Source organism: Mustela lutreola, chromosome 16, assembly GCF_030435805.1.
Source record: "Mustela lutreola isolate mMusLut2 chromosome 16, mMusLut2.pri, whole genome shotgun sequence".
In the NCBI taxonomy this organism is placed as follows: Eukaryota; Metazoa; Chordata; class Mammalia; order Carnivora; family Mustelidae; genus Mustela; species Mustela lutreola.
This window is the reverse complement of record NC_081305.1, coordinates 23027660-23043632: the sequence shown is the minus strand read 5'-3', so window position 1 is coordinate 23043632 and position 15973 is coordinate 23027660. Positions and strand designations below refer to the sequence as shown.

The 15973-nt window shown below is 38.1% G+C and overlaps 1 protein-coding gene across 4 annotated transcripts in view; it reads right to left on the bottom strand.

Moving 5' to 3' along the window:
* The window catches only part of CDH8 (cadherin 8), a 377915-nt gene that overhangs the window by 61624 nt on the left and 300318 nt on the right, over positions 1 to 15973 (bottom strand). For all 4 annotated transcript variants that reach the window (XM_059152871.1, XM_059152873.1, XM_059152869.1 and 1 more), the window contains one exon: positions 5122 to 5243. In XM_059152871.1, the coding sequence (XP_059008854.1) occupies positions 5122 to 5243 (122 nt within the window). The remainder of the gene's footprint in view (positions 1 to 5121; positions 5244 to 15973) is intronic.

Genomic DNA, 15973 nt, shown 5'->3' with positions numbered 1-15973 from the left:
CTTATTGCATTCTTCTTATGATTACACTTGAGCCACAGAGGTCTTCAATTATTTAAGCACACCAAGGTCTTTCTACCTTCAGGGTCTTTGCATAAGCTTATCCTGTTGGCTAGAAGGCTCTTGCTTCCAGGCTTTGAATGCCTAGCCCTTTCCCATTTTTTTTTTTTTTTTCAGTTTTAGTTCACATGATACCCACCTAAAAAGTGGCTTTCTCTGAAAACACTATATCAAGTAGATCTCTGCTTTTTCTTTGTTCCCTTGTCTAGTTGTGCTCATGTTCCCTTCAATCCAGTTTTCAAAACCTGAAATTATATTATGGATTCATTCTACCTTTTTTATTTTATTTTTTTTAATAAGCCCTTTCCTCATTAAGTTCCATTAGAGAGAACATTTGTTGTTGTTGTTGTTCTTTTTACATTGTTTCCCCAGGTCATATTACAATACTTAGCATCTTGTAGATGCACAAGAAATACTGTTCAACAAATGATTTTTCATTTGAAAAGGTTAGTTTGTGCACCGTGTGTCTGTGAGTAAAACAAGGGTTTCCATGGTAATATCTGAGAAACTAGTTATTGAAATATTTGTCACTGCTGAATGAAATGAATTAGAACTGTGATTCTAAAATTTTGTGAATATTCATTCCATGCCAAGCACTGGCTAGATACATATCTAGAAATATAAGATGTTATTTTTTTTGCTTTATTTTTTTTTTAACTGGACCTATGATATCCCTAAGATAAGCAAGCATCATATTGTTACAGTATTGGTCCGTGACAAAGGAATTTTAAAAAGTAAACCAGAGCTGTGTTTTTTTGTTTGTTTGTTTTGTTTTTTTAAGTCCAGACATAATTAACTCGATGCCAAATAGCAAGCCTCGGGATTCTAGAGAGGGTGATGAATCTCCAATTATATGCCACTGGATTTATATATAGTAAAAGGGGAAGCTCCTTCCTGAAGGAAGAAAGAGCTGAAGCAGTCTGTCATCTAACTAGTTCTCAAACAAGGAAATATTCTCTGGGACTAAATAAGAGACTTCGACTCACACCTGGAGATGCAGCATTTTCAGTGTAGTCGTTGCATCAGTGAACCATCTGGAGCAAGTTCTCCTAATTAGGTCTGTATGGTAAACAAAGGGTTAGCCTCTGAAACAAAATCCCAGAAAGACCCTAGTGAGGGGACAGGCGGTAGGAGTTATGGAAGGCCCTCTGACCCACACTGGTCACTAAAATTCTCTACTTTTCTTTCATGTTTGGTTCCGAGGGTGCTGTTGCCAAGCATAAGGAAGGAAGGTATTGGTTTCTCCACAGCTGTTACCTGTTCCTCCACCCGTCCAGCCAGATTACCATTCTCTTCAGAGAGAACCTGGTTTAGCCCCAGCTGACTCCTTTTCAGCTCTTGATAGATGTTTCCTGTCTCTGGTGGGACGGGTCCTATAGTAAGAGGTCTTTTCAGTGAGAGAGCTCCTTTTCCCTTCAGCTCTTCAGCCTCCTTTCTGCCCAGAGGAATTGAGGAATGTTCTCGCAATTCTATCATTTCTAATGTTATTACGTGTTTGCCAGAGAGAAAATTCTAGAAGGGAAAAAGACTGTTGTTTAGGGTGTTGTTTGCCACTAAATCCCCAGTACCTTCTCAAGTCCTGGTACATAGTTTGTGTTTAATAAGTATTTACTGACGGACCTAAACCTACCATCCTATCAGACACATGGGCTGTCTCTTACATATTTTGCTTTCTGATCTTGAAATCTTTCATCCATAACGTCATTTCTGTCTTGGCCATTAGAGAAGAGTCAGTGGAAAGACTCTTATTCCTCCTGTTAAACTGAGGGTCGAGCAATCTGTAGATGATTCTATCCTGCGGTGACGGAGTTAAGAAGACTAAAGTCATCTTAAAACTTTTGACTTGAGATACATTACCTAGTGGGGAAGTGGTTTTTTAATAGAAGTAACTAGGAATAGTATATACCATGTTAACATTTAATTATGTAATGGAGGGATTATTTCAAATGAGGCCTCTGAACTATTTCTGTCATGGGTGGTTGTTACTCTTAAGACATAAAAGGTGGGAGAAGCAGATAGGAATTCCAATTCCACTTTCAAAGTGAACCTATGACAATTCTAGGACAGATGCCTTCTGTCCCGGAGGTCTATGTATAGAGAAGAGAAAAGTGGCGTGCTTCCTTCCTTGTTAAAGTTTTTATTTTACTTGATTCTTTGTTTAAATGAGTGTGTTCATTGGGGGTAAAAAAAAAAAAAAAAATTAGTCAAGCACAGTAGAATTCTCTATGTTCATGTGGATACTGGCTTTCATTTTGTGACAGGTTTCAAAAACCTCTTTCTAGAGGTGTTCTCAGTCCAGAAGGTCTTTACAGACTGGTTTTTACTGGCTTGCCCTTGATTATTACTAATAATCTCCAGCTGCCTCATTTGTCAGGCCGCTGATTCCCTTTGAGTTCAGCCTTAAATCCATACCTTCCAGGCAAACCAGACATTTCAGAGTCCTACATTCCTTTCCCTGAGGCTGTTTTAAAGCCAACAGTAATAGTGGAAAATACCGATAGAACAATGAATTTAGTGCTAATACTATTGACATTTGTTTTTCATCAGTGTGTGATCACCTCACAATGAATATTCTGATTTCAGAATGAAGGAAGTCGTTTTGTGCCGTTCTGAGAGATGACTGAAAATGCATCTGTGTTGAACTTACATAAACACTATTTGGTGTCGATAATACATAGGCATTTTAGAAAAGGTTAAATACAAAAAGGAGATCCTTGAGCCATTAAAAGTGAACTAGGAATGGCGTAATGATTCACACATGAGTTCTGACTAGCACAAAAGATGCAAGGAATTCAGGAGTTGTTTGAACAACTTCTTGTGTATCAACCAGTCAGTCATATGTCCAAAGCTTATGTGAGGAGTCAAAAATCTGATCTCTTTATGGAAATATGAACTCTGATAAACATACCTAACAGATTCACTTGAGGATAAGGTAGTGGCAGTGGACAGAGACACAACAAAAACATTTCTTCACAGAATGAGTCATTCATTTTGATATGCAAAACTCATAAAACAAAGAATGAACTGCTTTTTTTTTTTTTTTATTTTGATCGTGCAGAAGAAAGATGATGAAACAACGCATTTTTTTTTCCTGAGGGTAAGAACTGCTGAGGAATCATTAAAACCTTGGAAATAGTCAAAATCCACAGGGTAAACCTCCAGATTCCTGAAGGTCCAAAGTCATGCATATGTCAATACCACAAGTGAAGCCAATGTGGGATTTTTAAAATATCAATGCCATTGACTCTTGGAACTTGTGTGATGAGTTTTTCATGATTTTTTTTTTTAATTCTAAAGTATTTGACAGATTCTGTATGATCAAAAATGTCTGGCTTGTAAGTCTCTGATTGGCTATATCACCCCAGGAGCAATCGGGTCCACACAACCATATCCTTGAAACTAACCTGCGTAAATTTTGATCGAACTCTGTCAACTCGATCTGCTAACTTAGCCAAGTGCTAATTACTGCCATATACATACACACACACATATATATATATATACACATACACTCTACCCTTAAGATTATAAATGAAAATGTTCAACAGACATGATAGTGGGCAGTTCCACATGATGAAATTAGGAAACTTAATGTTAGAATATTTTTAAGAGCCTATCACTGCTGAAAGTGAATTTTTCTTTTTTTTAAAGATTTTATTTATTTATTTGACAGAGACCACACGTAGGCAGAGAGGCAGGCAGAGAGAGGAAGGGGAGCAGGCTCCCTGCCGAGCAGAGAGCCCGATGTGGGGCTCGATCCCAGGACCCTGGGATCATGACCTGAGCTGAAGGCAGAGGCAGAGGCTTCAACCAGGTGCCACCAGGTGCCCCTGAAAAGTGAATATTTTGCTAACAGTATTTATGACATCTAGATATTTGAAATGACTGAGTTTGAATGCTAGAATTTTAGCTGTACGTGTGTGTGTGTGTGTGTGTGTGTGTGTGTACACACATGTATTCGTGTCTTACTTTGGGAAACAGAAATGAAGCTAATCCTTGGGATATAGGGGAGTAGAGTAGGGGAAAATGTCCACTGTATCACAGGAGGGTAACACATTGATCTTCTGTAATAATTAAATAAAAGTATAGGGCTACAGCGCTTTTCCTTTCTGTAGGTGAAAAAAAAATCTGACTCTTGTCAGGTAAGCTACTCGGCAAATAGTAAGTTTAATTCCTAACACCCACATGAGGCCCAAGAATAGTTGGATTAACAACTCCAGTGTCAAGCTGTCAGCTGCTGTTTATTTAAATTAAAATGTCACCATCCAGAAATAAATTAGGAAGTTGAAAAACGATAAATTTCTTAAACATACAGTACTTTGGCACCTTGTTAAAATAAATCTATTACATTTGTGCTTTTAGAACTTTACATAGACTATTTCCATTTTGACATTCAGAGTAGAGCAGGTTTTGTCTTTTTTGTTCCTCTCTCTTCCTCCCTCCCTCCTTTTTCCTTCCTTCGTTCCTATTTCTCTATTTTTATCTGTCTACAGTGTCCCTATCTACGCTATATAAGAAAGGTTAAAAAAAAAAAGTTTCACCAATACACAATTTTCAGATGCTTCCCTTGCACGTCTAAATCACGTGCATCCTATGTTTATCTAAATACATCTGCATTTTTACAGATTGCAAAAATCACTTTCTACCACGGGTCTTCCTGGGTTCCACTCTTAGGTGTGGTTCTGAGGGTTGTTATGAAACATAAACGCGCTCCTTGTGAGCTTTTCTCTTGCTTTCTGTCCTAAGAAGGTTAAAATTTTTGTCCCCATCTCTCTAAGACCTCCCTGTTTTAGCGAGAGCCCGAGAGACTTTAAGATGGTTACTTGGCTCTGGGTTCATGGCACAGCAGGGGGTTGAACTTGAGAAGCCCAAGTGGTCTAGGGTAGAGAGAATTAACCTCTCCAAAAGAAAAAAAAAATGCTCCTTCTCTGTTCCCATCTGGATGTTTCCTGCCTGTGACTTTGCAGACCGTAAATGATGAGATGCTCACTAGAACGCAGGTTAATCAGATATGAGACAGTTGTATACAAACATATTCAGCATTAACAACATGGAGATATTTACTTGGCCGGGTTTTCCATTTTCACATAAAAATGCCTCATATTCGGATGCGAATTCAGGGGCGTTGTCATTGACATCCAGCACTTTAATAGCCACAGGCACTCGTGATATCTGACTGTGGTTCCCTATGGGAAGGAAAAAATAACATCAGCATGGAGGGTACTTCATTTTAACGTGCAACTCAACTTTCTTCTGGAAAGCATGTGTGTCTGTTTCAACTTCCTTTAATCAGGGTGTTTTCAACATAGTGATGATGGAAACTGACCACTCGATAGGGAAAAGAAAAAAAAAACACAGCACGTGCTTGACTGCTTAAGTATAAATTATGCTTTCAAACACCATTTGCTGGAGCTTAGCTTGACAAAGACCATCTCTGAAAAACTTAGAGGTTTCCCTGATGAAGAAAGCTTTTTTTAAATGATAAAATGCATTACACAAAAGAAAAAAAAAAAAAGCCCTACTCAACGAAGATTACTCTCTTTGTTGATCTTGGGTAGAACTCAAGCCATTTTTGTGCTCTTACCCTATTTGACTGGCCATATGTTAAAGAGGAACCTCAAAAACCCAGGAAAAGGCCTAGGTGTCCAGTCCAGCGATTCCTTAACAATGATAAAGACAATATTAAAGATGGGGAATCCTTCCTCTTGTGAATTCTATTTTTTTTTAATCAAAAATTAACCTTGGGATCTTTCTGGTAAGATAAGCCTAAGTAATTTTAATATTGTCATTTTCATAAAGATTTTCATCAGTGTAAACAGATAATAATCTTTTCCTCTTTCCAGGTCAATCCCAACAGCAGAGAATTTAATACGTAATCCTAATCCTTAAATCCTTAAATTTTAAAAGTTATAGACACATACACACACACACACACACACACACATGCACAGAAATCTGGTGCATTAACTAATACATTGTTGACTTTGGCCATGTGATGATTTTTCATTTGTAATATATGCAATACAGTTTGTACCATGTAATAATCTTCTGATCTCTTGTAAATTATACAGAATGCACTGGTGATGGCCAATTATTTATTTGTGTCTCTGTGGCAGTGAATATTTATATGTAAGCCAAGAGGGGGATGTGCGTGGCTTTTGAATATGAAGAAACAGACTTGCATTTGATGTATCAAAGTGATCTTTGTGATAATTGATTAAATTCAGAGCTCTAAACCCCTCAAATACTCATTTTTGTGTGTGTGAAGTAGCAAAATACTTCTAAAGTACACACTAAATAATCATAGCCGTGTTCTAAATTTATAGTTGGTTGAACCCACTGGCAATGCTACAAGATTTGAATTTAGTTAACTAGCATGGCAACTCTCCAGTATGCTAATGGGATTAACTATGGATGGATAGATAGTACCCGGTGGAATTCACGCCGCCTCAGTCGTGGAACATAACCTCACTTCCCCAGAATCCAGCCCATGGCCTTAAATGTCTCACTTGATAAACCCCCCTTTTTTTTACCGTCTTATCTCTAATAAGTGAATTTCTTCTTCTTAATTCAGAGAAGAACCATGGACCTCTTAGTTTCCAATAGAAAGGGAAGTTTCAAAAAATTAAATGATCCTAAGAGAGGGAAGTTATATTTTGTGCCTTATCCACCTGTTTAAGGTGGACAAATAAGGTATAAGGTATGTGAAATAAAGTACAATTATATCTTTAAAGATTTATGCTTCTTCTCTAGCCTTACCATGAGCTGAACAGCAGCTGCTAGAGAATAAAAGGGAATGCAGTGTATACACCTAACAGCAATGTTTAGGGTGCTGGCTCTGCCTTCTAGTCCTTACGTGATCCTGAACAAGTGACTTAACCTCCTTTTATTCTGGAGAAAACCGAAAGAAAATGAAGAACTTTATTTTTAGAACCGTTAAAAATAAGAGAAGACAGTAGGTGCTCAGATAATATGAGGCACACAGTCAAGGGCATTTTAGCCTTTGTCCTTTGTAACTGTCAACATGATGAGCTCCATGCATACCATTTGGTCTATACAGTGGGATGTTTCTGGAAGTATATCTCTTTCAATCCTATGTGAATTATAACCATATGGAACTATGAATTATATTCAATTCAATGTGATTCTCCTATTTTAGGTGGGGAGACTGGCATTCAAAGGAACATATGCCTTTACCAATATTATTCAGTTAAAAATTAACCCCCACATGTAGCTTTCGTCTCCCAAACATGAGGTCTTTGCACAGAATAATACTGAAGTCCAAAACAAAATATATTTGCTTAAGGTAACTAATCACTGCCATTTCTTCAAGAACACATACAGGTTTCTTATAAATGCTTATCTCATGGATGAACACTTATTTAAGTGTTGAGTCCAACTACCAAATGCAGAAGTGGATATATCCTTAATATTGCCAGAATTACACTAGTAATCTGCAAGCCTCCCTGAGAGACTGAACAATTTAAATTCCCTGTATTTACTCATGGTACTATTGTACCCAAGCAGAGTCCCTTTAAGTGATTAATTTTTATTTTGTAGTTCTCTGTATCTCAACGCTACAAACTACTGAGAAGTTATTTATTTATATAACATCCATTTTCTCGGTGCCACATTCTAGACCAACTCTTGTGTATTTCAATGATTATAGGCACCTTCTATAATGTTTTCTCTACCCTTCAGTTAACAAAGAGCCAACGATCAACATAGGCTTAATAAACTACATATGTAGAATAGACAGTGGAAAAATAAATGCACAGTCTTTGAGAACTGGAGAGTACAAGGAAAAGCTGTTCTCCTTGAACACGATCTTGCTCCTTGGCGAATGAAGAAAATGCTAAACTTGTTGAGTCAGACTTACGGGCAATGTTTGACTGGGTCAAGTCTACCAACTGATACCCTTTGTTTCCTGTCTTCTGCTGCACACACACCTGACAGGCAAACATGCATACATTGATTTTTTTTTTTTTTCCTCACCATTTGGGCAAGGGATAATTATGCTAAATCTGTTCTTTTCTCTTCTTTTCTTGATCTCAGCTTTTGGAGGAAAAAAAAAGAAAAAAGAGGCATCCCCTCTTATAACTAGATGGCTGACAGGTGGTAAGACTCCAGCACAAAAGATAAAAGCTGCATGAGCTGCTTATTGGGCTAACTCTGAACATTAGAGTAGGATACCTTTTCCTCATATGTGGTGTCAGGGATAAGGTGGTATTAACTATCCCAGGGCTCAGAACCCTGGAAAACATCACTCTGATTTGTTTGTTAGAAGTGACATGGGCTGGGGATCTGTCATTTTCATACTGTTGGAACCTCATGAATGACTAAGAAGTTTCTTCCGATTATGATACTTAATTTGTCCTTGCGCTTCCACACGTAAACAATATCTTGTAATCTAATCAACAGTGGGCATTTGGGAAATGGTGATTTTTTTTTTCTTTGTAGGGTGTCTGGGTGACTCAGTTGGCTAAGCATCTGCCTTGGGCTCAGGTCATGATCCCAGGGTCCTGGGATGGAGCCCCACATGTAGCTTCCTGCTCTATGGGGAGTCTGCTTCTCCCTCTACCCCTCCACCCTGCTCGTGATCTCTTTCTCTCCCTCTAATAAATAAAATCTTCAAAAAATTAATTTCTTCTTTGTTTTGGCCTGTGGAAAACCCAGAACTCAATTTGGAATCTACTGCTCAGAACTGTAAAGAATTTCATGGTGTGTACGTTGTGTATTATGTTTACCACAATGGTGTATTTTTTTTACATTTATTTAATAATTGGCCAGATTTACTAAATTTCTTCTTACTTTGATAGTTGAATTGGATGTCTTTTTAGGCACTTCCTTTTAATTTAGTTGTTTACAGTATGCCTGATTAAAAGAAAACCTGAACTGTATACTCAAGCACTGAAAAAGGATATGCTAGTGGATTATGACAAGACAGAATTTCTGTAACCTTTGTGGTTGCATAAAACATACTGGACAGTTAACCCTAACTAACAGTGTAGCCTAATCCCTTCTTTTTTTTTTTTTTTTTTTTTTTAAAGATTTTATTTATTTGACAGACAGAGATCACAAGTAGGCAGAGAGAGAGGAGGAAGCAGGCTCCCCGCTGAGCAGAGAGCCCGATATGAGGCTCCATCCCAGGACCTTGGAATCATGACCTGAGCCGAAGGCAGAGGCTTTAACCCACTGAGCCACCCAGGTGCCCCGAGGCAAATGTTTTTAAACCCAAACTTTTCTGAACAGTTTGGACCAAAATATGTTATTCATTTTTTTTAATTAATTTTTTATTTTTTATAAACAAACTGAGGGTTGCTGGGGAGAGGGGGTTTGGGAGAAGGGGGTGGGATTATGGACATTGGGGAGGGTATGTGCTTTGGTGAGTGCTGTGAAGTGTGTAAACCTGGTAATCCCTTCTTTTTATAACTTTCGATTCTTTGTTCTCCTTTAAGATTCAGCCCAAACTACATCTCTTTTCAAAAGCCTTTTTAACAAACAATTCAGGTTTTATTCTTTGGGGTGTGTGTGTGTGTGTGTGTGTGTGTGTGTGTGTGTGTGTTTATTTTATTTATTTACTTATTTTTAAAAGATTTTATTTATTTATTTGACAGAGATCACAAGTAGGCAGAGAAGCAAGGCAGAGAGAGGGGAGGAAGCAGTCTCCCTGCTGAGCAGAGAGCCTGATATAGGGCTTGATCCCAGGACCCTGGGATCATGACCCAAGCTGAAAGCAGAGGCTTTAACCCACTGAGCCACCCAGGCATCCCTGTTTTGTTGTTGTTGTTGTTGTTTTTTGACTTGGGGCATGCCAGCATGAGGAACAGCACCATCCCATTTCCCAGAAAAATGTGTTTAAAAGAAAAAGTATATTTTAAATTAAAGTCTTTGAAAAAGGTCCTAAGGGCATATGGCAAATAAAAACATTTATTCAAGAAAATCTACAAAACATTGATAAGTTAGTTTGTGGTGTTGGAAGCAACCCTTGCTTATTCCGCCCACTCTCAGAGGTCAGGAACTGGAGAACTATCTTCCGGACTAACACAACCCAGAACGCAGGCCGCCCTCTCCTTCTCCCTCTCCCTCTCCCCCTCTTGACTAGGCTTCTAGTCAAGGGCTCTATACCCAGGAGAGGCGGGATGTTAGCCTTTCTCATCCCGCTCAGCTCAGATCCCTGATGCTGAGACTAAGTTTTGGGCAACTGCAGGTGGGGCCTGCTTTCTTCCACCAAGTCCCTATTCACGTGACCTAATTCTACATTGGACCAAGCATCCCTGAGAATCCTGGGCCCTGATCCTCCTTCCGTGGTGCATAAGGAGAGTTTCATGCTGAGAGAAGTGAACCAAGGGGACTCAGGTCTACTCCCCCCCACTATCTCACACACCCTCTACCCCCCCCCCCCCCCACAGGACCCTCCAATGCTACGGCAGAGTGTCCCTAGGAAGGAAGCATCAGAGCCATGGCTCAGTCATTCGGTCCAGGCATGGGCAGGATGGTGAAATATAAAGCAGAGAGCTCTGAACCTTTCAGAAAGAACGAATTGCATTTTACAGGAATGTGGAAAAGTTGAAGCCCAAGTGGTGATCTCAAAGTAGTGGAGGTGGTTGCTAGTTGGTGGAGACCATCCAAGGAGCCAAGGACTTCTTTTTTCTGTGACTGAAGAGCTATAGTCCCTGCCTCAGTCTTCACAGGGATATTTCTTCCTCTTACCATGTCTTCTACTTTTCTAATAAAAACAGTGGTTACTAGACCTAGGACCTTACCCAGGTAATGTAGGATGATCTCATTTTACAATCTATAATTTAATTACATCTGCAAATACTCTCCTTTTTTCCAAACAGCCTATTCATTGGTTTCTGGGGTTAGGACTAGGACCCTGGACATAACTTTTTTTTTTTGGGGGGGGAGCACCATTTAAACCACTATATTCCCTCTTCCCCAATACTAGGTCATTTGTGACTAAAGAGGACGATACTCTTCCCAAACCAGTTCCTGTATGAAAAAAACAAGGATATGTGAGATTTACTTGTCCAAGCTTCTTTCAATTCATTTTTCCACATATAAAAGCTCAAGGATGTTTAAAAAGCTCATAACTCCCTCGTGAGATGTTTGATAACACCCTTTTGTTATGCATTCATTTCCTTTTTCATCATTCTTTAGTTATCCAGTAAATAATTTCATTTGTATTCCCCGTTACTGAGCACAGATATAAGCAAGGAATCCACAGGACCCTAGCATTATAAGGGTTAGCTGGCACCTTCATCCGTCCTGCAAAATACTCCTTTACAAAATTCTGCAGAAGATCCCAGGAGGCGGAGACACAGTCCTACAGTCACGGGAAGGATTTAAACAAGGAAATGACCTTTGAATTAGCTTTAAATAATGAACAGAAGTCTCCTAGGTGAAGAAAGGTGGACAAATCCTTGAGACAGAGCCACATCTGAAAGCCTAGAAGCCTAGAGTGGATGCCATCACCAATAAATCAGTAGCCCCAGGGGAGAGTGTTTCCAGAGAAGTGACTGGTGGGGACACCAGGACACCAAGGTGAGACCAAATCAGGAAGAGTCTTCTGTTACATGCTGAGGAGTATGGGTTATATTGTGTGATTATGGTCAAGCCATTGACATATTCTTGATGAGATTTACAATTTTAAAATGTTAGCATAAAGCAGAGCAGGCAAGAAAAGTTAGGGTTTGTTTTATCTTGTTTTCCTAAGTATATGAGTATCCCAGAATTAGACCGATGGTTTCTTGAAACTGTTTAAACTGGAAGAGAAACAATATAAGAAGCACAAAAACTAGTGTGTCATGGCCCCCAAGTACCCCCCAAAGGTGTTACCAGATTCATCTACTACATTAGATGAACATGCACGATTGACATTCTTGCACGTGTCCAATTTAAGTGCTGAAGATTCACTTTTATCTAAATTAATGAAATGATGGCAGTTCAAATTTTAAAGATATTATAGAGCAATAAAATTAATTAGATAAGCTTCTGAGGAAATTATTCATGTCCTTTGTGACTGGCCCCAAAATGTTTGCTTTTCATCTGATACACAAACATTAAATCTAAAGATATTATAATGAGAAACCTGATTAGCATTCATTAAAGATTAATTTTCTAAACAGAAGAGATGCGACACAGTGGTCTGGAAGGAAAAGCCTGCTTCAGCTGGCCACAGAAGTCAGACTGTTTTCACATAACGTTGGGAGGGAAACACACACACACACACACACACACACACAAAACATGAACCGGCACCTAGTGTAAACAACTCCTTGACTTCTACCATTTGCATTGTACTGACTTCCTGTCACCTCTCTGTCACAGAGAGTCATGAATTGCCCATTAATTTTGCCCTTTTATAATCAAAGGTAATGGAATACTGCCAAGTCTAAGTTACTTGGGGATTTGCTTCTAACTAGTTTCCATGAGCTGTTTTTGCAGGCATCGATTGAAATAAACAGCCTCTCTTTTTCAGGCTATAACAGGAAAAAAAAAATGATTTGACAAATTTAGATATACTGGTGGGGCTCCATAAAGAAATCTTGAGCCCTCTACAAGGAGAGGGGTGGAAGCCATAAGCAGTAAATTACAGGCAACAGGGGAGTGCAAAATAAGAGAATTTATAATTGAATAGGGATGAGAGGCACGGTGGAGGTTTATAAAATAGGAAGATTATAGGAACTGAATATTTGCTAGAAAAGATAGCAAGTTAGGAAATGTGAAACAAAACTGAGGAAAATGTGAAAGAATGTCTTGGAAAATAATTTCAGCAGCAGATTTTGCTTCTCTTGTGGCTAAAGAAAAAACTTCTTGAGAAATAGTATGCCCATCAGTGATACGGTAATTTCTAAATTGCTAGTGGATGGTTAACCAATCTATAGGTTATTAAATAGGAACAGCCTAGAATATAATTAACCAATGGATACCAGCAGGTTAGAAATGCTCCTGGGGATATTGGGTTTTTCTCCTGACAATATTATTCTTGTGTGTTACCCTTTCACTGTCATGGCAACAGTATTGATGGGTTGGTTCAAACAGTCTTTCGACCCCTTTCCATATATACCAAGAAATTTCTGCCTTCTAAAATGCATCAAGGGAGCAGCTGACCACCAGAATTTCCATAATTTTTCGTCGTAGTATTATGAAAATTTCAGCAAGCCAGACTATGAGGAGGAGGGATTCTATTTTACTCCTTAAAAATCTGTCCTATTTACAGAGTTGTTTCGAATTACACTGGAACTTCAGTCAGATGGGGGCTTTAGTATCAAATAAATCTTATAAGTCATACTTTTCTATTACCTAAATAGTAGTGCTCTCAAGAAAGGGAGAGAAGCAGTCTCTCTGCCTGAGAAAGTTGTGGACTTAGATATATTTCACAATGGCTTCAACTCCCTGGAGAAAAGGATCCCTGAGCATGACTTTGGTTCAAGTCTTCACTGACCTTTGGTTTTCCTGACTGCTAAAAAGCACACTATCTGGCTACAGCATGTTCTAGCGCTCTCCGAATGGGGAGAAAATGCACAGCTCCTTTATTACATTCATCTTCTATGAACCTGGAAATTGCAGAGTCCTACGTAATCACATGGCAAGTTCTCCACTCTACCCTTTTCCTAACTATCTACAGTAACCTTCATGATCCTTTTTGTCAGATCAAGAGTTGAGGTCCTTAAAACTAAGTGGTTTATGGTTGTAACATTTTGATGCCACGGGGAAAAGTTTTCAAACCACTGACATGAGCACTAACTTTTTGAACCTCTTGGATTCTGTCTTTTTATTAAATGTAAAAGTTTAATGGTCACATAAAGAAACACATAAAACAACTATGACTGTTTTTAAAAAATTTTTTTTAAGATTTTATTTATTTATTTGAGAGAGAGAGCACAAGTAGGCAGAGAGGCAGGCAGAGAGAGAGGAGGAAGCAGGCTCTCCGCTGAGCAGAGAGCTTGATGTGGGGCTCGATCCCAGGAACCTGAGACCACGACCTGAGCCAAAAGCAGAGGCTTTAACCCACGGAGCCATCCAGGTGCCCCTCTACGACTGTTTATAAATGAAAAGTCAATACTAATGAGAAGAGAACTGTTACACTTTCCATTTTTCTATTAACATCCGTTATAAAATATTACTTTTAGTTGTTGAGGCTTAGAAATATGGTTTCCTCTATTGACTGCATGCTTTTTGGTTTTGTTTTTGCACGTATGTGTGTATACATGTGTGGTTTTAGTTTGTTTCATTTGAGGTATGCTGCTCGGTTCTACTGTGTATTGTTTTTGCCCAATCTGTAACTTAAATACTGATTTTTTTTTTTCTGGTAGTGTCCCAAATACATGTTTCTAGCTTTCTTACACAACTCCTCTTTCTCCCAGCTGTAACAGATAAGGAAATAAAATTCTGTGTTGAGTTTATAACTCCCATGTCCTCTTTGGTAACCTAAGTCATCTTGGCAAAAAAATCTCTCAATCTACTCTGCTAACAAAATTGCATTATGCCTCTATTATCCAATCCTCAGTGGTGTTTCTTTTCCCTCTAATTATTTCAAATAGGATTGATTCAAGATTATTGGGACTGAGTATCTTGAAATTATTTTGACAATGCAATTCAGTTTAAATCCCTTATATATTCAGATCTTAATTAGAGGGACTCACACTTAGAGAGGGATTAAAGTAAAGATGTAGCCAATATTCCGTTTAAATGTTCATTCAGTACCAGTTTACAACAGTTGTGCCCCAATACAGACATGCGTATGTACATGCACGCACACAAGACCAAATACACTTTTGTTAGAGAAGAAAACTAATACTGTCAACTTCCCAGCCTTTGTTGCATGATCTGTTACGTAGTCTTTGGGTTTCGTTGGGTTATTGTGAAGATACTTTCTCTCAGATGTAAATCTGATCTTAGGGAATGTAAGCACTGAGATCAATCTGTATAACGTAAATATCTTACTATGTAGTAAAGAACTGTCCATTCTTGAACATCCAATCAGTCTAAAATAAGGGTATATTATAGACTCCAATCATCTTGTCCCTATTTACTCAAAGCTAAGAAGTGGTAAAGCTGAACAGGAATCCAGGGCACTGTGACCAACAAATAAGGAAACAGACACAAAACTAACTAATAAAATATATAACTTATAAAACATAATCCTAGAGTAGCATATTTTCAGTATGAATTTCTTCTCAAGCGATATGACCATAATAAACCAATAAACAATATTTAAAAAGGTTTGATGTTTCCATTATCATGAAATTTTCTATTAGTGAATTTATATATAAAAACATAATAGCCGTATTAAAAAAACAAAAACAAAAACAAAAAACGGGATGACTCCATTAAGTTTTTGGTGTGGGGTCAACTTTTGTACTTGAAGTCAGCTATGCAAACAATAAAGCATATAAATCTTAAGATTTTATTCCAGTAGAATTTTATAACATGAACAAAACCCTGTAACCAGCTTCCAGATCGATATACCAGCATATCAGTACCAACTCCCCCAAAGCCTCTCATGTACCCCATGCCAGTCACTATGACTCTTACAGTAACCCTTCTCTTACTAAATGTGACATTAAATTGCTTTCTTCAGAATGTTATAAATATTGAATTATTATACACATGGGCTTCTTTATCTCAATATAGTATTACTTGTCAAAATGATTCCCACAGTTGTTTATAACTATAGCACATATTCCCCATGGTTGGGAAAATAATTTGAATAAATATACCACAATTTATTTTTTTCTCGTACTGATGGATATTTGGGTATTTCAGTTTCAGGCTGTTTGAAAAGTATTACTATAAATATTTTATGTATATCTTTTGGTGCATAGATACATGAATTGAGCTATCTTGTGTACTTAGAAATAAAGTGAAAGATGATAACAGTCTTTCAACTTAAGTGTATGTGTCCAAA